The sequence below is a fragment of the Corvus moneduloides genome, chromosome 3, assembly GCF_009650955.1.
Source record: "Corvus moneduloides isolate bCorMon1 chromosome 3, bCorMon1.pri, whole genome shotgun sequence".
NCBI lineage: Eukaryota > Metazoa > Chordata > Aves > Passeriformes > Corvidae > Corvus > Corvus moneduloides.
In genome coordinates, this window is record NC_045478.1 from 73,806,472 (window position 1) to 73,833,762 (window position 27,291).

The 27,291-nt window shown below is 36.1% G+C and overlaps 1 protein-coding gene across 4 annotated transcripts in view; it reads right to left on the bottom strand.

Moving 5' to 3' along the window:
• FMN2 (formin 2) overlaps positions 1–27,291 on the bottom strand; it is a 166,291-nt gene that overhangs the window by 91,180 nt on the left and 47,820 nt on the right. For 2 of the 4 annotated variants that reach the window (XM_032102201.1, XM_032102200.1), the window contains 4 exons: positions 25,668–25,729; positions 12,970–13,002; positions 8,092–9,767; positions 6,907–7,051 (listed from right to left, as the gene is read on the bottom strand). In XM_032102201.1, the coding sequence (XP_031958092.1) occupies positions 6,907–7,051; positions 8,092–9,767; positions 12,970–13,002; positions 25,668–25,729 (1,916 nt within the window). The remainder of the gene's footprint in view (positions 1–6,906; positions 7,052–8,091; positions 9,768–12,969; positions 13,003–25,667; positions 25,730–27,291) is intronic. The other 2 variants (XM_032102204.1, XM_032102203.1) reach the window with 1 other exon arrangement.

A 27,291-nucleotide genomic window follows, 5' to 3' on the forward strand; every position in this document is an offset into this window, starting at 1 on the left:
TAGAGAAAAATAACCAAATAAATTATGTTGTTGTCGTGCAGGCTAGAACATGATTGCTGTCACTGCTGCAAGACCGGACTCAGGGACCTAGTAGACCCTTTCAAGTCCTGGCTTAAAAGTTAGCAGGAAAAAGAAGTTGCTTTTTCTGAAAGTGAGCTGATAGACAGGAGAATAATTATTTGCTGAGTGCCACATCTTGACAGTGATTAGAAGCAAAACAAAAAAACCACTGTCCTCATGAAGAATAAGTTATCTCTGCTGCAAAATTCTGAACCATGATGATATCAAAATAGTGACAAAGAGCATGACTGTCAGGTGAATGGGTGCAGAACAGCAATAGATAAAGCAGCTTCACATAGAAGCTACCAATTTTGTCTGGTTTTATTTAAAATGTAGGGTTTATGTCAACTTTTATACTAATCTCTATTACGCAGTTCATTCCCATTTCAGTCAATTGCATGAATACTAGAGTTTCCTCCAATAGAATGGCTGTAACAATACAACACTAATTCACAAAATATGAATATTAGCATAAATGCCTAAAGCAATTCCCACACTTAAAAGAAAAACAATAAAACAAATCAGCTGCATAGTCTGGGCCTACAGGCTACAGACGAGTGACGCCATTTAAAGGCAGAACAACAAAACTTTGATAAATCCAATCTCGACAAGATCTAAAGCCTCAAACACAATACACAGCTCCTTTTTAGTCTGGATTCTGGAACTCTGCTTTAAACAAATTTTAAAAAAATAAATAAAAAGGAAGCTAGAGATATTATCTGCAGCCTGAAGTCTAGGACAAACTTTCTAATTGTTGAGTGGTCCTCATTGTTGAGCAGTAAACAAACTACATGCCAAATTTTTTCCTGATTATTTAACACAAGCAGAAACAGTCAAAGAGATATTTAGTGAAAGGTAATGCAAGACACATGTTTGATGAGAACCCTGAAGCAAAAAATATGAAGATTGCCTTTCCCCAGAATAATATTTAGTTAATGCATGGAATTTTTCAATGATTCTTGCTTTCTGTTTCTGATTTTGACTGCCAGCGCTTAGAAAAATTATCCCAAAGTTCTCACTGGTTAAGAAAAACTACTGTACATTACATGAAGTCACATGCAGGAAACTCTACTTTACAAAGGCCTATTGCTCATATATGTGGCAGGGAAGAGGAAGAAACAACAAAGTTCCAATAAAATGTTAAGAGACAGGATCAGGGCAGTAATGCAGTTACCTTCTCACTAGGTGCTGTGACAAGAAGTCTTTTCTGCAGACTCAAGTATATTCGAAGTGTAAAATGGGCGATCACAGAAGTGGACCCATCATATCTTTCCCATGTATCCTTCTTATAGGTATAACAGTAATATATTGTTTTACAGGTGGGGGTTTTTGTGTGTGTCATGGGTTTTAGTTAACCTTTTGTTTGCCTTTTTTAAAAGGCAAATCCAGAAGTAACTTCTGGCTAGTAATGGCAATTGTGAGAGTGGAAACCGGTACTACTTCAAGTAGTCAGGTCACTTTAGTATAATAGGAGATCAAAAACTTTTCCTTAATACCTACAAAAAAACCCCTGACCTCCCAAAACCAACACCCAGTCGTGGCTGTCTAACAATATATCCATGCTGATGGCACATAATGATTTAACTGAACTCACAGAGCATCAATAACAAAGCATAATTTTCAGCATCTCTCTGTCTCCTATCCTAACCAAAACTGAAAATCCCCTCTGGAAACTAGCTGGGTTCTTTCCCCACTGAAGATTTTCATAATCTATATCTTTCTCTTTCTCATACTAATCTAGAGGCAAGTTGTTAACATGTTATGCAAATTAGTGAAGCCAAGCAGCCATGTCTGAAACTTTATGCTTGAGGGTAGCGATAAAACATAATATTTACTTTTCATACATTTTCTCTATTACTGTGTTGTGTTATTTCATTCATAAAGTTTTTACTGATGTAGATGAGAAACAGTTCATTCCTTTTTGTGCTGTTTTATCACTAAAAGGGCCCTGCTTGAAATTAACATAATAAAACAATTACTGTAGGAATAATATTTCACCAAGAGATTGCTGCCCCAGTAATATTCATCATTTCTATCATTAGGTGAAAAAAATACCTAGATTGCTTAAATTTAGTTAGAAACTAGTTAAGTTAGATAAGCATTGTATTCCTCAACAGGAGGCTGAGCAATAGTAAAATGTTCCTTACTGAAAAATAAGAATAATGTTCTAACTCTAAGGACAGGAGTGGCATTTTATTTCTAGAAGTATTCTCTTACTACAGCTTCTTTGCGTCCAACTTAAAAATTCGAATATCCTGAAATCATTATCTAAACTGTTTTATTGACATCTTTTATGCACCTAAGGCTTTTGAAACCAAATGAAATTTTAGTAACCTACTATTTATATTCTGGGGTGGAAACAGTGTTTAAAATTTTAACTTCAATAGGTTAATAGTGGAATTTCCACTTCAGAAAATATTTAACTTTTTTTCATTTACATGATAGATTATAAACAACTGGTCTGTGATTGAAAAGTTCATTGCATTGTATTGCATTGCATCATATTACTTGTATAATATTTTCCAAAAGTAGAGTTAGAGGATTATCAGTAAAGTTTCTAAAATGACTTTTCAAAAGTTAGGAAAGTAATCTATGCACGTCAGCTCAGTGCATTCTACATCTTTATTGTGCTGACAGTGGTATCAAGATTTTCTGATTACGTACCATTTTCCCACTGAACCCATTCAATGTATGCTGGCCAATGTTTGCCATGAAGTATACGCTTAATATTGCACTTACCATCATTCTTGAGTATGTCTATCCTTAATCATGAGGTGTATTCTTCCTGCTTTATTAATTACATGGGTTTTAAGTGCTGCAACAACTGCTATAAAGCAATTTTTGACACAGGGAGCAGTTTAAATTAGTAAGTAATCATTATGGACTGTGCTCATTCCACACAGTCCACACTAGCTATGGAAAGGGTTCTATGGAAAAAACTACCCAGGCTTGTAATCAAAACTAGTATTGTAACTACATGGCACGGCTGAACAAGACACAAGAGTGAGTTTTACCTTGTGCTTGCATCAAACACCACAGGTTTGATGAGATTGACAACTTGGTGAAAGGATGATCCAGGTCAAGGACACCTCAGTCTCACAAAAAGTTTCTGAGGGAAATTACTTTAGACAGAGTAAGAGGTGACACAGAATCACAGCTAATATATTCTGTATTTTCAGCTGTCAGATCTCCTCTGTTCTTCACTCCTTCCCCAGTTAATTTTCTTAATCTTCCTTTGCATCACTCCTCTTGGCTCCTGTTTTCCAAACTACCAGTAAAAAGTCAGAAAAAAATCTTCAGGATTATACCTGAAGTCCCTCCTAAGCAACAGGAACAGCCTATAATCTGTAGAATGTCAAAATTTAAGAAACCCTTTATGCAACTAAAAAGATATATGTAATAAATTTCTCCATAGTTCAAGTCTATGAAATTATGTGGACATGAGCAAAACCAGACTTTGTTTCCTTTCGTAACTTTGTCAAAATACACAAATTGGGGGAAAAAACACAACCTAAAAAAACTTGCAGTCTAAAGAGCTAAATTTTGGCAAAGTTATAACAGGGACTTATAATGAAAGTCAGACCACTTTAATAGGTAGCAATGGCAGCTCCACCTACAATACAGCCTATAAAGGACTTTCTTTGAAGATTTAGTTGGCATTCTCATTGAGTGAGCCTGCACACATTTACAGCAGCTGAGAATTTGATATATATGCATTAACAGAGCAAAATAAATCACAGTTTTTGCCATAGCACCAAATAAGAGACGGTAAGAATAAAATCAGCTGCATTCACAAATAAATATTAACACTTCATTCTTTCTCTTTCTTTAAAGTTCTGGAATGGATTTTAATGTGGCCTTCATTCAATTCTAGGTGTGATATTGATTTTTTTTACAAGTGTTATAGATTTATATTGTATTACTTGCAGATGATCATGCTGAGAAAACAATTACAACAATTACAACAATAGTTGTGTAGGGTGAAATTAACACACTCATTAAAAAAAAACCCCTAAACAACCCAGAATGATAATAATTTTACCACTTAAAAAGGGCTCGCTATTCAGAAATAATTATATCATGCGTATCTATATACATACACAACAAACATATACATACGCTCTATGGTTTAGAGAATAAAAAGTCTTGTGTGCAGAACAGCATTTTACTTCGAAATCATTAATCTTTCACGCACTAAAACATCCCAAACCTATCAAATCTTTCTACAGATTAGCTAGAATTCTCCCTCCTGCCATGCGGCCTTCTCTGTAAATCCATTTTTATTTTAGCTTACAATAAAAAGAGTTTTATTAAAATCGTATGTTTATACAGAGTACCAAATACTTTATATGTTTGAAAGTTATCTGTACATTTTTTCATGACTACTATTACCAGTGTAGCCAGTACTTTACATCCAATCCATCTAAGCAATACATTCACTCAGCAGACCCTGCACATCAACACAAGGAGCAAAACCAACTGCCAGACAAGAGCGTTTCTGAAAAGCAGCATAGTGAGGGTCCTGGTTCTGTGCTCTACAGTGCTTCTTCATAGCTCAACAGGTGACAAAACACATCTGCTTTGCATAACATGTCCCTGTAAAAATCACTACAGAAACACCATTTGTAAGATCTTTACAACACCCGTAACTATGATAGAAGCCATGTAAGTCCATAACCACTTAGAGAGCACTTGGTGCTCCCTGTAAAAAACATACTTGTGGAATTACAGCCATTCTTTCCCCAAGTAACTGTTTCTTCTCCTAAACATGGATGGACTTCATTATCCAAGTGTTTACTGCAGTATAAATGAAGAGAATTCTAAAAATGAAGTCCTGCATTCCAAATTGCTGAGAGGGTGTACGTGGAATATATTTGTGAAGCTGTTCTATTTCAGTTGTCTCATGGCAGTACTCTGAAAAGCCCTAACTGGATTCTTGCACGAGTATTTAACCTTGACATCTGCAATAAAGGATAGCTCTCATAGCTCTGATAAAAGCCTATGATTATCTGTTTGGTCAATCTTTTCTCCGCAGATACTTCAATTCAACAAGCCAGATTTCTCTATTAAGCAATTTCTCTCTATTTTGGAGAGCAGTACATTTGTTTGGTTATCAGAAGAAAAGAAACAGAGGATTCTCTTCTCGGAATTAAGGTGGCCCACAGGACTGTTTGTCCTAAATGACAGCAACTACTTTGATTGCCTTAAACTTCTGTGTGGAAATTCCTGTCAGAAAATAATTCTCTTTACAAAGAAGTTAAGAACAATTACTCAATTTAGCTTTACCTACATTTTTTTTAATTTACTGAAAAGACATCTACATTTTTGGCATTGCAAGAAAAAGAAACATTTAGTATTAAAATCCACATCTAATATTTATTCATAATCACTGTCTTTAAGCTCTGTTTATGTTCGAGAAGTAAGCAGTCATGCTTTCTACTCTGTTGAGAGATTTTCATCACCAAATCTTATGAAATATGCAGGGACCAACAACATCATTTTGCATTCTTTTGTTTTACTTAAACAACTATGATAGTAATTAAGCTAAGAATAACCACTAAAAAGGGCTTTTTCTAGAAGGAGGAAGGAGGAGCAAAAATCTTGCACTTTGAACATTAGTGCAGGACAGCAAGATAGCAGCAGAACCTTACATTTCCTCCCATCCCAGTTAGTACAGCCTAGTGCAGCACAGTGGGACATGTGTTTGCACTGTCCTTCCCATCCATCCAGAGAAAGGTTTTATCCAACACCTTGGGATAATTATCCTAACTTTTTACCAGTTCTGTTGCCTGCAGCAGGTTGTCAGCACAGTAAAGGACGTGCATTTATACTGCTGACCACAATGTGTGTATGGGGGCAACATCTCCAGAACTAAGTGGTGGAGAACTAACAGGTCATATTCAGATATAAAGTCTAGTGAATAGATATTTTAAAGAGTCCCACTGCATATCCAATGTGGAAAAAAGTCTTGTACAGCATTAACCTGCATGTCAAAAGATGATGGAAAGAACTGCCTAGCTTTGAATTGAGTAGAGGAATATGAAACCAAGATAAAACAAGAATTTTAACTGCTTTTTAGGATCCTACATAAGACCATCCCCTCTGTGATCCAAAAGTTTAATTGAAAATTACTTAGCATACCACCACAATTTGATTTTTACACAGATACCAAGAAGATTACAGCCAAATAGTCATGTAAACATTCAGATTCAATTCTTTTACTCAGGGGTTTAAACTTCTACATTTTAAAGTATGCTTCCCATTTTTATTATATTGAACACCATTCTGTCTCAAGAAACCTGTTTGATTAATATTGGATTTTTCCCAGCTGTGCTTGTCATTTGTTGTCTATATAAACTTCATATTCTTTACAGACATAAACACAACACAAACTTAGAACCACTCTGATTGGTATAACACTAGGACTTAGATTTGAAGCATAATTTTTCTCTGAAGTCATGGTACTTCATGTGCAACTCATTATTTAATGTATAAAATTAATCAGAATAATATATATACTACTCCTTGCACATCTGCAGTCAATTTCAAAGCGTCATATATGCACCTAATTATTTTGGTATTATTTTTGTTAAAGTGGATAAAGCAAAGATATTTTTAAGAAAATACATACTTGAGAAGTAATTTATGAAAAAAGAAATCTTCAGTCTTTAACATGTACAGCTTTGAAATCCATTCTACATTCTCTCCTTTTTTTATTTTTCTGTAGTGTGTATATATATATGGTAAGAATTCCACACAAGGCATAATTCATCTAAGCTGCATGCAAAAATCTGTCTTTATGTAAAAAACAGCCTAGAAAAGATCCAAAATTAAATGAGTACTCACTTGTTTAGTCTTTGTTTTTGTAATGGTGTCCGAAATGGGTTTCTTCCTCTCTTTAACAGCTGTTTTAGAAAACAGTTCTTCAAACTCATGATAATCTATGGAAGGCTCTTCAATTTTTTCCCACACAAGTGAAGCACTAGAATCTCTAAAGTTAAGCAAAAGACCTATGTAGGGCAATGTCAAACTAAATAAGGTCATAAATGGAGGAATTAAAAAATAAAATAGCAGCAATTTAAAAGTTGTTGCCTAAATTCTACTAGCAGCATTTTGATAAGAACTACCGTTAATTCTCCCTTATACTTCTGGGTTTTCTTCTGTGTTCACACATGATATAGTCAGGCTTATTTATATTCACCCACTCTACATGCATAGGAATAGAAAGAGGCTGTATATAGGCTATAAAACATGCAGACATGGACAGGAAGAGAAGTAGAAATAGTTATTTACAGACAACCTGTGTGACAGTGGCAAGAATTTGAAAAGAAAGAATAAATTCATCATTAAATAACAGCAGATGGGTTTTATAATTACTACTCAGAGACATAAAGGAAAATATTTATAAGGAAACTTCTTCTCGTGACCGTAATGATCTTTTACAAACAAAAACCTCAAAAAACATCAACAACTGAAACCCAGTCATGTCAAAGTAAGGGCTATCAGAATCGCTTTATGCAAATAAATTGCAGATTGAATCTGAGTCTGCAGAGTGTACAAGGTGGAAAAAAAAAAAAGTATTTCTAGGTCACTGAAGAAAGGAAAGAGAAGGATAGAATGCGTTCAGCATACCTTCATCTAGAAGGAAGACACTGCCAAAACTTACAAGCTGCTCCAGAGATAGATGTTACTTTGCAATTTGAGGGGAATCTCAAATATGACATTTTGAAAAACATTTCACAGAACACCTGGTGGCACATAGTCACCCCTGGATCTCTGATCAAAATGTGAAATGTAACCCCAAAGGACACTGAAAACGCTGCCATCAAAGAGCTTCCATGTGCAAATAACTTTTGCTCACTTTAAAGAAAAGGGGTACCCTATTTATGTATCCAACTAAATATAGTCTTGTTTGCCCCGACATCCTCTCAGACACCTACCTAGCAGTAAAGACTTTTGCAAATAACAAACAGTACTATCAAGACAGCCACAAAGCAAAACCACCACTCTCTACACAACTCTGTGACTTACCTTTTACTGTGAAGCTGAATTCTTGTCCAGTAAAGAGGCTTCATTGGCCGAGAAGGCTCTATCACATGTTTCCTGCTCCCTTTCTCCTGATTCATCCCCATTGCAAATAAACCAGATGGTAATGGAGGAGGAAGAAAACCACAGCCCTGTGGGACTGCTGGGTAAGTGGTGCCCTGGACTGATGCTGGGAGGGGTGGTGCACTTCCAGGCAATGGTGGTGGGGCCGGAGGAGGCATCCCCAACCCAGGCAAAGGAGGGGGTGGTGGAGGGACACCAGCACCGGGGAGAGGTGGTGGAGGGGGCACACCTACACCAGGCAGAGGTGGTGGAGGAGGTGGAGGGGGCACAGCTACACCAGGCAGAGGAGGTGGAGGAGGTGGAGGGGGCACAGCTACACCAGGCAGAGGAGGTGGAGGAGGTGGAGGGGGCACACCTGCACCAGGCAGAGGTGGTGGAGGAGGTGGAGGAGGCACACCTGCACCAGGCAGAGGTGGTGGAGGGGGAACACCTATACCAGGCAGGGGTGGAGGAGGGGGTACACCTGCACCAGGCAGAGGTGGTGGCGGTGGAGGAGTGGGTGGAATGCCCGCTCCGGGCAGAGGTGGGGGAGGTGGTGGCAGTCCTGCTCCAGGAAGTGGTGGTGCTGGGGGTGGCAATCCCAGGCCAGGTGGAGGAGGAGGTGGAGGAGGGACAACAGCTCCAGGTAAAGGTGGTGGTGGAGGGGGAGGTGGGATACCCCAACCAGGCAGAGGAGATGGGACTCCTGCACCAGGCAAAGGTGGCGGTAGAGGTGGTGGAGGGAATCCAGGACATGGGAGGGGAGGAGCTGGAGGCAGCATCGGTATCTCCCCACTTGGCAAATGTGGAGGAGGAGGGAGAGGTGACATCATGGCACCTGGGAAAGAGTGGTCCAGGTGTGGCACTGCTGAAACAGTAGAAGACGGGAGTCCTGAGCCAGGTGGGGGTGGTGGCGGTGGTACTCCTGCCATAGACATTGGAGTAACAAAGGAATGGCCATGTGCTCCAGGCAGGGGGGCAGCCTGTTCGGTTGCTGGCAGTGATGGAGGAATGCTACATGTGGGCTCCAGGGGCAAAGAAGGGGGATGTTCGCTACAAGTTACATCTACAGTACTTAGAGGCTGATGGGAAACTGACGTTTCAGTCTCTCCTTCAAATGCAAGGGACGAATCAACTTCGGGTCTTGGAAGAGGTGACTGTGGTATACTCGGTACTGATTGGCTTGCATCCAGTGGCACTGAGATTAGCTTCGGTGACAGAACTAAGGAAATTTCAGAACAGAATGTGGGCTGTAGTTCTAGATCTGGCACGGAACTTTTGCCCCCTTCTAAGTGTGGTGGTGGGGGTGGCTGTGGCAGTGCACTAGCTGAAGGCATTGTATGTGTTAAATAATCCTCTGTTGGTGATGTTTGTACAGATCTCGCCTGTGACACAGTCCTGGGTGTGGTCTCCTCTTCATTCCTTTGAAGAGTCACACTGCTGAGTTCCCCACAGTCTGCGTGTGTGTGCTCATTTTCCTGCTCCCTCCCAGCAGTCTGTACCTCTGCAGCAGGGAACTGTTTCTCTAGTTCTGCAATTTTTGTCCTCAGATCCTCAATAGTCTGCTCAAGTTGTTGGATGACACTGGCACGCTCCTCAGATTTCACCTCAAAATCATCCTTTCAAAGAAAACAATAAGCACAAAAGAGAATAACATTTATCACTATATAAAAAATTGAATTTAGATCAAGAATATTAGATCAAGAATACTGGTATTCAAGAGGTTCCAAAACAAACTAGTTATTTTAAGGCTTTAAAAAGTGAGGAATAATTTTGGCTAGCTACATTTTAATTGGAAGTAGACAGTTTAGGAAAATTACTTGCTTCAGTATGACACTACCTTCATCAGTACAAGCATATTTTAGACTGTGATTATACCTGTCAAAACCAAAAATCAGTAGTAACTCCTCCCTCTCTGCAAATATCCTGACCAAGAAAACAACCAACCACTGAGCACAAGTACTGCAAGCATTTGCCTACACATGGATATGCGGACATGGTGGTGGGAGGGCTCAGCATTGCTTTAATTCTGTTAATTGGAAAAATGTTATTTCTTCAAAGGGATGCACCATGCATAACAGACTGAACATAGTATTGACAGCTGCATTTCAGTATATACCTTAATGATACAACACAGATCAGGAATGCAGAACACTACAAATGCTCTCTTTTGGGAAACAGCTAAATCTCAGGACAGAATAATTATGCTTTTCTCCAGCCAGCATGACTAGGGAAGAAAAGAAGCAAGACAAAACTAAGGGAGAACTTTCCTCCTACCCCAAATTTATGACTCCTCTGCCAAGTGACAGACTGTGGTAGGAAAGATTCCTTCCCAGAATGGCTGATCTGTATTTGACAGATTACACATTTCTTATCTCTCTGAAGTATCTGATCCTGCTTGCTGTAGACTTGAGTCGAGGAACCATTAACCTTAAAGGCACACTAATTCCTACATTTTTAAAGAAATACCAGTAATAAACTGTACTGAATTTAATGGATATGTGCTTTCATCCAAACCTACCAATAGAAGCAACCTTGTCCAAAAATAGCCATTTGTGCTTATTCAGGATTGATGAACAGGAGATAGACATGACTTTACAACAAAAAATTTTCTAATAAAGAAATTATTTTCTAGTTGCATGCATTTACTTTTTAGTACTTTTGTTCTCTCTTTCATTTTGAAATATTAGCCAGCACTTCAAGTATTTAGTTGAATTAAATTGTTCATGCAACAGCTTTCATGAGTGGTTACAGTCAAACTTGTTTAGTGCCTCTTTATTCCCTTTTGTAAAATCATATGCATCTCAGATGAGACCATAGGCTTACTTAATAGGAAATATTTCAAATATTCAGATTAAAGATTTTGTAAAGAACCCTACAAATAAACATGCAATACTTGATATACCAATTGCCTTGATTTGTTTCAGAAAAATGTTTTTTCTCCTCTTTTGACACATGAAGCATTTAAAAGTAATTTTTTTTTTCTGGAAAATGGAGTTAAAAATTCCCCAGCTGGGGATTATTAATAAAATATTATATTCATTAATACTTAAAAAAAATGTTTCTGCACAGAATTGGTTTTCAGACACAAAAATTCAATTTCTTATTTATCTTAGAATTTCTTAGTTGTCTTAAAGTAATCCCGGAAGTTAAACAGCAACTAGTACATTTAAACAAATTATTGTTTGATTTTGAAGTACCATTATCAAAAAACTTACAATCTCTTAGATTGTTTGAACTTTCTGGAACAGCAGTTTGAACCAAAAGTTATGTATTTCAACTAGGTCTCCCTACCACAGGTTGAAAAAAAAAGGAAAACAGAGAAAGGAACATGAAAAAATGAACAGTGAAGGAATTACCAGAGTTACATTAACATAGAGTATAATAAGAAGGGAAAAAGGCTGAGAAAGACATTTCCATTACAAATTACTCATGGTGCTTCAGTCCATCCAGTTTCCTTTAATAACTCAATACTTCGTAGCAGCAACAGTTTTATTGAAAAAATTCTTAATAAAGGAGGAATCCAATATTGTTTATCCCTTTCTCTCTTCTGCTCTTATCCCCCTAGCAGTCACCTGCAAATACTATAAGGCCTATCAGTTGTTCAAAAGGCAATACTATCAAAGGAAATGTGTTGCTAGGATTATTAAGGCCACACACCAGTTTTCAGCTGAGATCAAATACAGTTTCCCCAGACTGTAATTCTCCTAAGCTCCCATTTTACACTGTAAGAACACTCCAGCAAGGATTTTATAAGAGATACGGCAAATTCATTTCTGCCATAAACAAACTGCACCCAACAGGATCAAGCACAATATTCAGTGGCTCTGAAGAGATTTGCGTTAATGATGGCTGATCTCAGAACAGTTGCCTGTTTTAAAAACTCTTTTACTCTGGAGATTGGATTCAACTTCTAACAAGCAAAAGAAGTAATTCTTGAATACTGAAATTCTATGTTAGCTGCAGGAAAAACCTAGAATTCACTGTTCTACAAGACAATTTACCCTGCGGATAATGAAATTTCTTTCAAGAGAAGAACTGTTTTTTAAAGTTTTTTAAAAATGGGCAATCCAGTGAGATGAATTAGCAATTCAGACAAGAAATGAAAATATACTGATGCATTAAAGGAACTGTTTAGCCCATGCCCTAAGAAGCAGTGTTTCTGCTATCCTCGAGATACGGCATTTCAAACAAGCTGGTGATTTCCTATCTTATTTTACCTAACAATCACCAACATACCCAGGTTTTCATAGAAACAGCATTAGTATGAACAAACAAGACTTTGATGTGAATGAAGAGATATTTATCCAGAGGATGTGATATACTTACATTTATTTGGTCTAAAAACCAAAGAAACCAAAAGCGAAACAAAACATGGCCCCTGCATTTATGTGTTTCAGTAATTATTTTAGACAGAGGTATTTTTCATTTAGACTTTTAAGGTGCCCTCAGAGTAGTTTAATTGGATTTTTGCCTTTGCCCTAGTTTAAAGTCTACCTCTAGATCTGAGAGGGCTTATCAAACAACTGTAAGTCACAGAATGCTTCCACTATCCTCAACAAAGAAGGAAATCAAAACTATATAAATCCAATCAGAAATGAAAATTCTACAATTTTCTTAGAGACTAAGCAAGAGACTACTTAATTTTTCATACATGTAAAAGATGGTCAAAAGCTGTTGACAAGGATCAGAAGACTGAGACTAAAAATCCACACATAATGAAAAGAAGTTTCATTTTCAATCCAGGGGACAATTCCACAGCAGAAACCTATGGGGTTTAAAAGAGATATGAGGAAACTCTGTCTTGCCTAGAGTTCTTACCCAGGACCCAGGTACTGTGGAACAGTCTTCTTTCTGTAAAGAAAGAAAGAAAGGTGGAAGCTTAACCCTTGCTTTATCCTGGTGGCTTGGCTATGAAAGAGTGAGCAGGAAAAAACATTTCAGAGATGTATGGCTATAGAACAGTGCCCAGCATTTCCCAAACAGGCTGTACATGTTCCATGTGCAATGAGTTGGATGCTCAGTCTGGGACCGATGTCCTCTTTGGGTTGCACTGCTAGGATTGTTTGTATACAGATCTGGGAATATTTGCTTTACTGGCTAAATGTTGTACACTTGGATCTGCACATGTACATTTCATACAGTTCATTCCAATCTTGTCATGTTTCCATGTGTGCACATCAGATGTCCAGCATAAAGCTGATCTAAATGGATAGAACATGCCCAGGTTCTTCAAACATGTAAAAGATCAGATTTCAGCTACCTCCTGCTACAGAGTTGACAACCTAGTTTCTCAGATGAGTGACTGAAACCTATAGACCCTTCTATAACTAAATTTCCAGGCAGAAAAAACCCACATCTGTAAAAGTCAGCCCTAGTCTATGTGTATATATAGACACACGTATATGGGTGTCTGTATTATGTATTTGTTTATGTCTATCTATCTCTGCTTTCATTCACTTATATGCTTTATGAACAGCCATAATGTATCTTTTTTTTTTTTTAATAAACATAATGACAGTTCTTAATGGCAATTTTGGGATATTTGAAAAATAAAGACATATTACAGTTTAGTTTTAGAAGTTAATACCTTATACTCTTGCAAGTCAAAAAGTTGCATCAGCAGTTTGATAATTTTCAGCAACTTGTCACTTAGTGTAATGAAATTTCCTCTCTGGATGGAATTTGTATTTAGATGATAAGATTATATTTGCTTTGATTTTTTTTTTTTTTGCCAAAACCTTGACCTTTTAGTTTCTCTACATCACAATTCATGAATCAGAGTCTATGCTGCTACCTAGTTGCAAGAACACACAGGAAATAGAAGCATATAGTTAAACAGGATTAAGATGGCAAAATAAGACCCCTCAGGTCTTCTAGTAAGTGTGCCTGGGAGCACTTGGTGGTACTAGCAGTGCACAGTTACTTGGAAGGATGCTGTTTCCAACTGTTCTGTTAATAAATGCCTCTTTTCTACGCGAAGTGAAACATTTTGAACGCGCACGCTCACCGAATGGCACAAAGTAGAGCCACAGTAAGAATTTAATTCAGTCAGAGAAATGTGATCTCTATTCAGGTTTCTCTCTTTAAAGCTGTCTCATTTTCAAAGCTACTTCTTGCAACTGCAGATCAACCTTAAGAAAAGGAGACACAACATTTAACAGGCATTTTTAGTGCTACAGTAATTGGCAAATGAGAAGTACTGGTGGAGACTTGATTTGCATTCAAACAAAATAGCATCCATCTAATTAATTCTCACATTTCACTTAATCTCAAGGCCCATTGCAGCATGTTATTTTTACAGCAGTAGAAGTTGAGTCAAAATTTGGCAAACTTGCCAATAGCATCAGGGAGAACTGCCGAAGGAGTAGAATTAGTATTGGATATTAGTTTCTTCCTCAGACTACCTGATTAAAGCCTTTTGAGGGAAACTTTTACTATTCTGAAGTTGCACATACGGGGACAGGGGTAGACATTTTCACAATAGTCCACGTTTCTTCCTACAACCACAAGGAAACATGATGCAGAGCTTCCCAGTACAGCAATGAATGAGCAAGCCCTGAAACAAAAACAGTGCAGTGCATTGTCCTGCCTGAAGTCATAAAACTTATGTGGTGAGTGTGAGCCACTCTCCCACTCTGTGACACATTGCAACAGATGGATTACACCACCCTGCACTATGCTGGCAATGGCCTGTGTAGCTCTTCCTATCCTAAAGAGCTGAGACATGTCTAATCAACCAAGTGGTTTTGTAAAAACCTATCATGTGTGACAACCCCAAACCATTACATGCAGAAATCAATGATTATTGAAATAATTTGAATAATTTCAATAATTATTGAAATTCAAATAGTTCAAATAAACGATCACAGAATCAACAGGGAACATACACCTTTGAAGAAGGATGCACGCATTGCAAATGCCAACTTGGAAAGCTGGAAGCCAGAGGAAAAAGAGCTTAGTTTCTTGAAGTTTCTGTTCCTGAACAGTTTGAATTCCTTATCCCTGAGCTAAGTGTATTTCAGAGGATAAGATCTCAGTTCTTTACAGTACCCACTTTAACAAATAATCAACTTGAGATACATCAAAGATTGAAAGAGTTTTGTCTCTTTAAGGTGTAACTCTGAACTTAGTTGGAAAATAACCTTAGGTTATCCCCAAGTTTTACTACAATAGAAACCTCAAAAGAATTTTTGTAGACAACAGACAAGACAAGGTAAAATAAAATCTGACAGAACCACTGACCACCCTAGGAGATGCACAGGAGTCAAGTTTAATTACTGTAGTCTTACATAATATTACTCTAAACCTTCAAAAAATAAGCTTGTGGAAACTTAACCCTTGCTTTATCCTGGTGCCTTGAGTATGAATGAATGAGCAGAAAAAAATACACTGAGAGGTGTATGGTTATAGAACAGTGCCCAGCATTTCTCAAGCAGGCTGTACATGTTCCATATGCCATGAGCAATGTCCTGACTGTCCAGGCTGAAAAACCTATCAGAAAGTCCCTCTCAAGTCTTGAAGGTTTCTGTCCTGGCCTAGATAAAATTCATTATTAGAGAGGCATGAAACAATACAGCAATAAATAAGACTTCAAAAAGGGTTTACCCATACACATAGCTTAATTTAGCTCAGAAATTCGTTTAAGTGTTCCGTCACTTATCCAGTGTAAAGTATGTAAATGAGACTGGGTATTGAAAGAAAAGAAAAGTTGAACTTTGTTAATTTTAATATAACCTTATTTTACCTGTTTCTGGCGTCTTTTATTTTTTGTGCTGTGGATTGCAAAGAGACTGCTGCTGAAGATGAAGAGATAACTAAAACCTAGCCACTTATGTCAGCAGTCTATAAGCAACAGGTACCTTAAAAGTCACATATTTCCTTAAAAGTTGGGATAAAAACTGTCTGGATTTATTTTCTCCTCAATATTAAATTGCTTATTGAAATGCCTATGACATGATGAATTGGTTCTTTTCTTCTATCACCTGTGTTTGCTATAAAGTATTCCAACTATGAATCTAAAGTGTTTGGTTAGTTTTCCTGTGTATCCAGGCCAAGGCAACAATTCATCTCATTCTGTTAAAACACAAAATCTGGCTGGCATACCATGAGCATTACTTCATTGACATATTAGAGAAAAGTGTTAAACTTTTTCACACCAGACCTTTCCCTGATTTTCAATTCACCTTGAAACTGACCAGCAACCTGTAAAGCAATCACTGTGCAAACTAATTCTATTATTATATCTGTGCTCTTAATATGCTATATGTTAGAAATAACAATAAGGATTCTATGAGCTAAAATGTGAACATAAATAGTTTAAATTTAATGCCTTTAATCTCTAGTAAGGGAGATCAAAAACGCTAATGGTTTTCCAGGTGACTTTGCCACATCCTGATAAGCAACTGTCCAGAGTATGATACTTCTACACAGTACTTGCCCTTTTTATCCAAGAGTTCAGCCAGACAACCAAATGGGAGGTTCACATGTTGCTTTTGTTTTAGGCTTCCAGCAGGGAATAAGAAGCAAAAAAATATCCACAGTAAGAATAAATCTTTGTAGATACCCTGAAGCATGAGCCTACTACTCACGACAGAAAAGGTCTGGGGAAATGGAATGAGAGCCTTCACAAATGTATCCATAAACATGCTGAAGGCAGAGGCCTGAAAGTCTGTCATCTTCTTTAACTCTTTAAAGGCATGAAAGCTATATTAAAAACAAGGCTGTATCGGTCTGAGTGAAAGAGCCTTAAAAAAAGTCAATCAAAATCAAGGACTCAAGAATTATCTTCAGGTATTAAGAGGTTAAGTAAAATTATTTTGGTATCATGGACATTAGAAAAAGCAAATTGTATCTTTAGAAAAAGTTGAATAATCATAACAAAGAGCAGTTACACATTCTGGAATATGTGAGTTAGTTTTTGTGAATAGTTTTGGGTTTGTTCTCTAAAGAATAAATAAAAGAAAAATAGGAATTCAAAAAACATAAAAGGAAAAAAAGTGATTTTACTGCTTTTATTTATACCAACTTAAGATGGAAAACCTAATGATAACTATCTTTTGATCTAAGTGTAAGTAGAAGATAGAGTAACTGGTTTATCTTGTATCCAAAGAGCAAAAATTATCCTCAGCCTTATTTTTAAGTTCTCATTCAGGTTTGGCAGTATATAATGGTTATTTATTTTGTTTTGTTTTTCAATTATTTAGGTTATTTCTAGGTTAAAGTAATATTGATTTTTACTAAGAAAAATATTTCTTATCTCTCTTCTGCATACAGGGTCCTGCGGAAAATCTCAGGATCTACACCACTAAAAGGTAGCACCTGATACTTAATGCCAAGCAAAATATAAGAACTTGAAAGAGTTCTCACTTTTGACTGGATGAGGTCTCTCAAATAGGTAAAGTCCACTTGCCAAATGAGATGTCCTGCTAGGAATGTCACAAGATGCTTTCTTTAACATACTCATATGTACACATAATACACAGACATACATATATACACTTTTTCAAACTGCTTTCCTGTATTTCATGTAATTTCTTCACTTGTTCTCTTCAATTTCTGTGGAATTCTTTTTCAAAAAGCTTGAAAAGTAAATACTATAGTAACAAAAATATTCTATATAATCCAAGTATAGGATGCTACCATTGAACGTGCAAAATCTGTTTTCACTGCTCTCCAAAAGATGAGAGAAATTTCATATGTAAATAATGGAACTTCCAGTATAAATCATATTTTGGTATAAAGGGAGTTTACAGATTTTCCTCTGAAATAGGATTTCTGATTTAGAGAATTTAAGAAAAAAAATGATATTTTAACAATTAATGAACACAGCTCATATATTTTGCTCTAACCAGAAATGTATAGATGGCATGAGCACTATCTCAATTTATCTATTTTCATGAGCAAAACCAGTGAGGAGTCAGAGGAAAAGAGAGTAAGCAATTTAAACAGAATTGTCAATTAGTATATAACTATATCATGCATTTCTATTCACTGTTCCCTCAGGGAACTTACAGTACTCTGATATTATTTTACAAAAAACTCACTGTAAAAGGCAAGAGAAGAAACATATTAATGCTTAGAATCACACACAGACAGAAAAGAGGTAATTTTTCTATAGAGTCCCTATCCCTTAATTCTCCTTTTTCAAGAAGTGAAAGTCTCTCCCACTATAGACAAGGCTTTAAAGTATTGCCGAGTAATTCTTGTTAAAATAAATTATTTTCTCAGTTTTACTCTCATTCTCCTTTTTCCCCCATCAATTATTGCCCAAACCCTGAGGTTGGTGCTAAATTTCCAAGAATTTGTAACTAAAATGACAAAAAAACCTGTCTTTGTCTAAGTATAAAGCATAGTCAAAATGGAAGAAGGAGAATATCCATTATGATTAAAGGATGAAAAATGTATATTTTTATTACTATTATGGTTATTATTATTATTAATATACTTTCTTATAAAAGTCTGTGATGAAGAAGCTGTGAAACAAGATGAATCACAAGAACTTGACCCACAGTTTCCTGAGAATTTTAATCAATGCCTGAAAGGACACAGTACTTGAATTAGGAGTAACTCACAGGAAATACAGACTTTTACAGCACATTTTCATCTCTTTTAGCTGTTATCAAAACAAGGCATCAGAAACAGAGCAAGACTTAACATTTTACCACTGACTAGGCAAAGCAGGAAACACATATTATCATTATCTCATACCCATACTCAGAGATGAGCAAAGTCCTGAGAAAAAACACCAAACATCTAAACTAACCTGGCGTGGCATGGAAGACAGTGTTGGTGGAAAAGGGTTTGTACATCATGACCTCCTAATGTCTACTCAGCCCTGAACTCTGTTAGGATTTTTATGTGTTTCAGATCTATGATATATGGCTGTCTCAAGGAAAGAGGAAAAACTGAATAAAGAGCCTTTGAAACATAAATGAGCGCAGAAGTAAAACTTCATCTTGACATTAACATGAAGAACACACATTAGAAAAAACAAATTTTAGTCTCACCACGACCAGGAGGAAGAGTGCAAAAATGTGTTATTTTTGCTCCACTTAAAATAACAAAACTTATTGTTTCTTTTAAGGAGGCAAACGCTGCCTTCAAGCAAAATAAAAGAAGTCAATCCAAGTATTGTGAAGTCTGGATATAATACAAAATACTAACATTTGTTCTAAGAATTAACTGCTTTCATTTTTCTACCACACAGGCATGATATTCTATACTCCTTTATTTTCATTTAAATATGTAGCCTGTGATTTATATTCTATACGTGTGTCAATTAATAATGCACAACACACTTTTATCCTTTTAATTTTTTAAAAATTCTGCCTCATCAGAACTAAATAAAAGTGGGTTCAAGATTGTGGTTGAAGAAACAAATTTCATTTTCAACAGAAAATTGACCTCTTTATTTAAGTGATAGTAATTCAGCAGTAAAATTTTTCAATTATCACTTCAAAGATAGTCATCCAGAAGGCTGAAGACCAAACCAAATGTTTTCCTTTCACTGGTTTAAAACAAACAAACAAAACAACTTAACAGTGACAGAACAGAGCTTTCTAAATACTTAACATTTCGGGGGGTTGGGAGGTTGGAGGGTCTGCTTTGAGAGATGCTCGGATTGCTAAATCTTGATTAGATTAAACAGCGCAAGTGTATGCACATTTTAAAGGCTAATTTATCAATTAGCAGAAAGCCACCCCTTTGACTGGGGGGAAAAAAAAAAGAAAGCCTCCATAGGGTGTCTGCAGGACCGCCCGGGACTGACTTACAAGTGCCTTGCTGTCCATTCAAAAATGCTTAAGTGCCATCTAGTGGCTGCCTGGGCAGACTGTTTTAGGATGTTCAGACTCTAAAGAAATACTTCTTCCCTCGTTTCTAATATTCCTATTTGCGTTCTCATCCTTCCTTCACGGCCTAAGAACCCCCAGCATGATGAGATGAAAGTATTTAATTACAAAGTTTGGCTACTAGCCGTGCAGGAAGCAGCACAGACTGGAACGGACAGTCTCTGAGCTATATTAAGGTCTCAACTCAGAGAATCTCACTTCGTATTTCAAAAAGTCTCGTTAATTTAGACTATGGTTTTAGGAAATAAAACTGCTATGGTTTTAGGAAATAAAAAAATCTAATTGTGCTTGTTAGGCTTTCTGAAAACAAATAAACAAAAAAATAAACCTGAAAATGGCAGCACTTTTGAACTGAAAAGTAAATTCTAATATTAAGAATCTAAGATGTCCATCAACAGAACTTGAAATTTCTCCATAAAAACTATGTTTCATGAACATGAACGACTTGATTTGCACTTAACTTGTCCTGGGGTGAAGTTCCATAAAGTTAGATTCCCTTTACTGCCGGAGCAAAATGCTCTACAATTCAGCAGTTCCTATGGCCCTGGCACTAAAGTCTTCTCAGGTTTGTATTACCTCTTTTCATACAAACTTTGTTTCCTTTCTGTACATTTCTGACAAAGCATCATTCACTCTGAATGCTAACAAGAAAACACTATTTGTCTACATATGCTTCCTGATATTCATCTGCTTAAAGCTAAGGTATCCCAATGCTAACATTGGACCTAGAATTAGAATATAAGTTCCTCCACATCACATATTACAAATCTGGGTGTATATTTTGCAAGATAAGACACCCCCAGATACATACATCTGATTTTTTTTAACTTTTTATATTCTGAAATTTGGGTATGCTGGCATGATTTTGCAGAAAGTTTACACTGATACAGTTCTTAAAAGAAGATATAAAACTCTATTCAGTATCATTTGATTCACATGGAAACTTACAAAAATATTTGCTTCTTTCATAATTCTTTATTTTCTCAATGAGAAAACTGTATATAGTAGATCCCTTTGAATATGTCATATATTTTTGTTGGTTGGCTTTTTTTTTTTTAACCCAAGTATGTAACTTATTTTTCCCTGCTCAAATCTAAGACTTTGGCAGTCATATCTCTGTAGGAAAAGAATTGTTTTAGAGTAAATGTTCATTGCTTCCACAAGCCTTCTCTTCCCCCTTACGAAAAGTAACCCATCAAATAGCAAAGGGACAGAAGGAGAGTGACACTTCTTCCCAGGTTTTTTCTTAATAAATATCTCAAGAAAGAACATGCAAAAATCAAGCAGTGTTAAAAGAGCCACAGCCACAGAACAGTTTGCAAGCCAATAGAGGAAGAGTTCCCAATTTTCCTCAAGTTCTTGTTGAAGCCAGTGGTTCACTAGTCTTGTCTACAGTTGGTCTATGTGCTGGTGAAAACCATGTAATACCAATATAAAACAGGTTTTATAGCAGACTAAAAGTGTCATAATGGTCTAAAGCAGGTTTATAAAATCTTTCTTAAAAAGTCTTTTTTGTATTTCACCACTTCAGACTAATCTTTCATCTACCTTTTTTATCTTACCTTCACCTGTAAAGAATAATCTCTGAAATTTCTTTTAAGAGAGTGTTTTGGGCAGCATGCATGTTTCTGAGACAAATTCTAGCACTGACATTTTATAATAATGAAAAGTAAATTCCAGTCCCATCAATGTTTTATACTTTCTAAATAGACTGATTATGTATTTATCTTGAAGGATTTCAGAACCTTTTTTCTTGTATTACTAAGTGTCAAAATTGGAACATTTCCAATATCTCTAAGCTATTACCCAAAGGAATTATAATAATTCATAGTTAAATCTAGCATAAGAAGAAAGGTTCCTACTGAGACGCTGAGAGAGGAGTTAGTAAAGTGGGCCGCTTAGGAATATTCTAAAGATACATTCCACGAGTCTGTTTTTTTGAAGCAGAAAGTATCTTCAAGATGGCAAAACCTGCCTTGTAATTTAAGTTTTTTAAGATTAGCATTGTTTCCCTATGATATTGCTGGAAAGTGCACCAATAGATTATGCAGTAGAAACCAGTCTTCAGCACCTCAGAACTGCCAAAATTTTGTCTGGCTTTTAGTCCCAGTGGAAGTACTTGGAATTCCAAAAAGGCATATAATTTTGGTTGAGGATTTATTTGTTGGGTAAAATGTGGTGAACCAAACCCAACTAAGATGGAAGCATCATGAGCATAAGAATTTTTTGATGACAAGATTTTCTGATGTAAATATAGTCTAAATAGTCAGTGTAAACTATCTTATAACCAAACTGGTAGAGACTGCAACAGTCTGGCAAAAACTTGTCTCCCAAGATGGGATTACAGGGACCAGGCATGAAGTGGCATGAAATATTCATTTTATCTGGATGTTGACAATTAAACAAATGTAATAAGGGCTTTGTTTTTAAAATTGTGTGGTATACAGAAGAGACTCTCATCACAAATGATCAAAAATAGAAATTTAAAATAATTTTATAATAAGGTGTATAAGACAGTGCTTTAGGTGCCTTTCAAACAACTTTAGGTTTCTGGCTCTGTGATGTCCCACTACTAACCAAAGCCTAGTTTTCATGTACCCATTTTTCAATTAAAAGATGGGGGTTTTTTTGTTCTTCTTTTTGCTAAGAGTCTGTTTTTACCTACCATGTAAATAAAATCAAGCAACTTTGAAAATTGAGTTAAAATGTAAGGAAAATTGTGAGGATAGTACAAAAGATCAGGAGTACAAACAGAGCAGAAACTGGTTCTTGCACAAAGTATGGCTGTCAAATTTAAAGATCAGGTTTGAAGTTGGAGTTTCTAAATTAGGACATTCAATTTTTCTCTTCTTCTTTCACTAAAGGAGTTAAGCCTAACAAAACTTTCTCTGTTCACACTGGGAAGACTAAGCAGACATCGTTGCTATTTGGCATTTCAAAACCAGGACTTGAAATGGCTGCCAATTTTTCTTATTTTTCCACCGCTTAACAATTCCTGTACTAAAAACAAGCACACCCCTACGTTCTCATTTTTTTTAGCTGTAATTTTGAAAAATTAGGTATTTTAGACTCAAAAAAACACTCTTAAAAAACCTGCAGAAATTATGCTGCAAAACATGCAGATTATATCTACCATTGTAAAGATAAGGAAATGGAAAGGATATATAGAAAGAAGCCCCTTCAAGTGACAAGAGAGTATAGAATCCAGGCTGTATTACTTGTGCCTTTAATTTAAAATTATTCTGAATCTTTTAATTAACTGTTTATCAGAAGTGAGATAATTTATCAGCACATCAAGTTACAATTGTGTTCTGGCCAATAATCTTCAATTATATTAGTATGTGGGAAATGTCTTTTCCCAGAAAAAGGACAGGGAAGAAGTCTGTAAGTAGACTTAGTTGATCAATTTCAAATTTTACACTAGAGCTCTCTTTCATTTATGTATAAAAAGAAAAAGAGAAAAATCACCTACTAGGCTAACTTCAGGCAATGCATGCTTATTTCAGAAATTAAAACAGTAGACAAATAACAAAAGAGGGTAGATCTCTTATAGAAACATGTCATAGCATTTGATCACTTCAAAAAAGTAAAAATAACACCAAGAATGATCTGATTGTAGTAAAGGGTTTACCTACAAACACGGTGGCCATTCTACTTTCTGGATGCTTTCATAGATTTATATAGTTAAACACTGATGTATAGGTAGAATATGCTCAGCTGCTTGGGACACCATGGAAATAATTTAAACACATGACAACATGACAGTTTTATCCACGCACAGTTCCTCAAATTAAAAAGCTTCCACTCTGATTTTCAAAATAAACTAGAATGGTGATGGCATAATACAGCAAAACCTTGAGATGACTTTCTGCAAGTGAGGTGATCCTGTTAGTTCTGCAGGTCATTGATGAGTAATAGTATAGAATGGAAGAAGTTCATGTTACTGTCATAAGAAATCACCACTGAGCAAGAGGGATGGGGATCTCCTAAACACTAGCAGATGGAATTCAGTAATTGGACAACATAATAGACTAGTTTTAAAAATACAGAAAAGCTGCCAACCAGAAGCAAATGCCGTTCGTTCAAGCAGTCACACAGTGCTCCAGAGCTCCTGGTTAAACATCATTCTCATAGTAATTCTCATAATACTTTTTTTTAATAGTAAAATACCTAAGTATTCATAAACCTATTTCAATTAATTATATTTCCAATAAGAAAACCATTTATAATAGGTCATTTCTTGCAATGAATTAAAATACTAGAGACCAATTAAATATGCTCCTTACATGCAATAATTTTCTGTAAGAATGGGGAAAAAGTACTTTTCCACAATAAATACTAGAAACCATTGCTACTGAAACCTGGGTGACTGAAATACAAAAATATTATGGGACAAATATATTTTAGTTTAAACTTCAAATACTGCAATGTAGAATTATTTTGTGATATTATTTTAATTAATGAGCTGTAGTTTTAAAATGTTCCATATTATGAAAGTAGCAGAATTTAGGTAACCAACTAGAAGAACTCTTTCAAAGTTGTTTGGCAAGACAGAAGCCATAAAGTTAATACACGTACTCTCCCCACCCATGGCTCACAAAATACGTGATCAAGCCCAAATTAAATTTTTGAGTCTAATGATCATGTTTTTATGATGTATTGTATGTATTTAACTAGGCATTCCTTATTTCCCCCTGAAAAGCAAATCACCGACCATTTTCACAAATGCTACTTGATGCAGTGATGCTTGAATTGTCTTGTCACTAACACAAAAAGCCCCACAATACCAAAAAACAAAAAAACCCCTAAACCTCACAACAAAAACGCCAAAAAACCAAAAGAAACAAAAAAAATACCCCACAAAAAAATCCAAAAAAACCAACAAACAAACAAAAAAAACCACCCCAGAAAATGAAACCCAAACCAAACAAAACAAACCCAAAAGGGGAAACAAGGAGGGAAACAGAGGAGGAAGAAAAGAGATTCCAAGAGCTTTTGGTCACTCCTTGTTTCAAAAGAAGATTTCAGAATTTAGTCTTCCTTCTAATGACTTCCAGAACAACTGAATAGTCTTATTCCCTAGTAAGATAAGTCTGTTTCCTTTTGAGGAAACAGAATTTGAAGTTCCTTAGTCCCCATCAAGCGGTACCATCTTTATTGAAGTATAGAACATGTATGGTGACATGCTGGAAAAATATGATAGACTATATTTCTGTGGCACAAGTCCAACCCAGAATGTCTCCACTGTCCCAGTATTAGACCATCTCCTTTTTAAGTCCAGCATGGCCCTTTAAACCTGTTCACTTACTACCACTGCCGTAAACTTGAGGAGAGAGTCAGAAAAAAATCCCTGCCACTATTACTTACATGAACCTTTGTAGATTAGCTATTATAACCAGATCTTTTATAACTATTCCTTAGTAATGCCATCAGAGGGTTAAATTACTTTTGAGTGAACAATAACATTTTTGTAAGAATCACTTTAGGCAGGCAGGAACCTTCAATCCTTATACCTAGATACTCTATGGAGCACGTAAAACACCCTCACTTTGGAATTTTTTCATACAGAACATTCAGTACACAAAACTATTTCAAAAATGTCTGAAAGAAGTACTTCTTTCTGCACTCTTTTTAAAAAATGAGAAAATATTTCTGTTAGAATCTTACCTGTGCCCGCTGAACACCATCTGTGCATTGCTTCTCTGTTTCTAGGACTGTAGATTTCAACTCTGAGTTTGAAAAGAAGATACAGATTTTAAAATCCTATATATATAAAAAATTCATTGATTTTTTGAAATACACATTAAGAAACTCATGAAAGGAGTGTAGAGTTAAAAAGAAAACAGTATTAACTGTCCCGCTTTCCAAATTATCTCTTAAATTAACTGTCCTTAAAACTGATGACTGTTGCTAACTACATTTTTGTTTCCTCCACTACCACAGAAATTTGAAAACTTGGCAATGACATAGGTAGTAATACAGATCTAAAAAAGGGCAGCAAAACATAAGACACTCCACAATTAGATCGTATTTCTTATTTTAAAACTTTGCTGACCTTAAAGAACCTCACCGCACCTCAGTTTCCTTGCCCAAAAAGAACTAATGAGAAGGAAAACAAACAAGCAAACAACTCCACAGCAACTACACAGTGCAAAGATTTTTAATCAGTTTAGGAGCTACTGCTAATGATGCCTCTTTACTGATCATAGCCTAATTATTTACACATGGCAAGAATAGAAGTATTTTTCTTACACCTGCCCAGAGAATGTATGTGTGGCATCCTTCCTATGTGTTTAAAGGTACTACTATTCAACAGAGAAATCTCTTGACCATTTGCAGAAAGAGTGAAGCGGCTGTGAACCAGAGCGTCTGGATTCATAATTCCTAGACATTTGGCCTCCTCACAGCTTTCTGACAATCCCAGCTGTTGGGAAGCAACACATAGAAGGAAGAATCATTGCAAGTGTGAGTTATGTTGCAACTCCTGAAAATTAAAAATCCACAACTTTTTTACTTGGATGTGGATTAGCTGCACCTAAGAAAAAATAACTCATGATTTAGATTTTAGATTTCTCTGTAAGGGAAGTGTTAATACTATTCAATCTTTGCTCACAACAGGCTTATTCTATGTTGATTTTCTAGTATTAGGCATGTACCCTCACGACTTAATGTTTTCTACCATGTAAATTAGCACAACTACTTCCCTTGTCTAAAAATACTTTAAAAAATAGGAACAGACTGCTCCTATGTATTGGTCAATATTTAACAATTTGACAGAATTGTCTAGCTTATTTTTACCTCAGAAATGTTATCCTTCTAAAAAGGATTCTAAATATAATTTGAAGTCACGGTGATTTGAGCAGATAACTTTAAGGTTAGTTTGACAAAATTTGGCAAATGCAATCTATTCCCAGCAAACCAACCATTTTAGTTAAGCGAAAGGATAAATAAAAACCCAAGCACTACCACCACAGTTAGAAAAAAACAGTTAGGGAAAGGAAAAAAGTGCTACATGAGAAATGAATCTTTCCTTTAAACCAAACCAAACCAAACATTAATTTTTTTGGTGTTTTGTTTTGGTTTTTTGTTTTTAGAGACTAACTTAGATTTCAGGTTGTAAACCCACAGTGATATTTAGTGGGCTGAGACTGTTTCATTTTGCAGAAGTTGCATAATCTTTGAGTGTCTTCACAAGTGTTTAAACAGTCACAGGGGAGACAGGATGACTGGGGTCTAGTGCCTGCTTACTTGCATTTTCCTTTATGTTAAGTAGAGTAGTGTCATCAGCAAA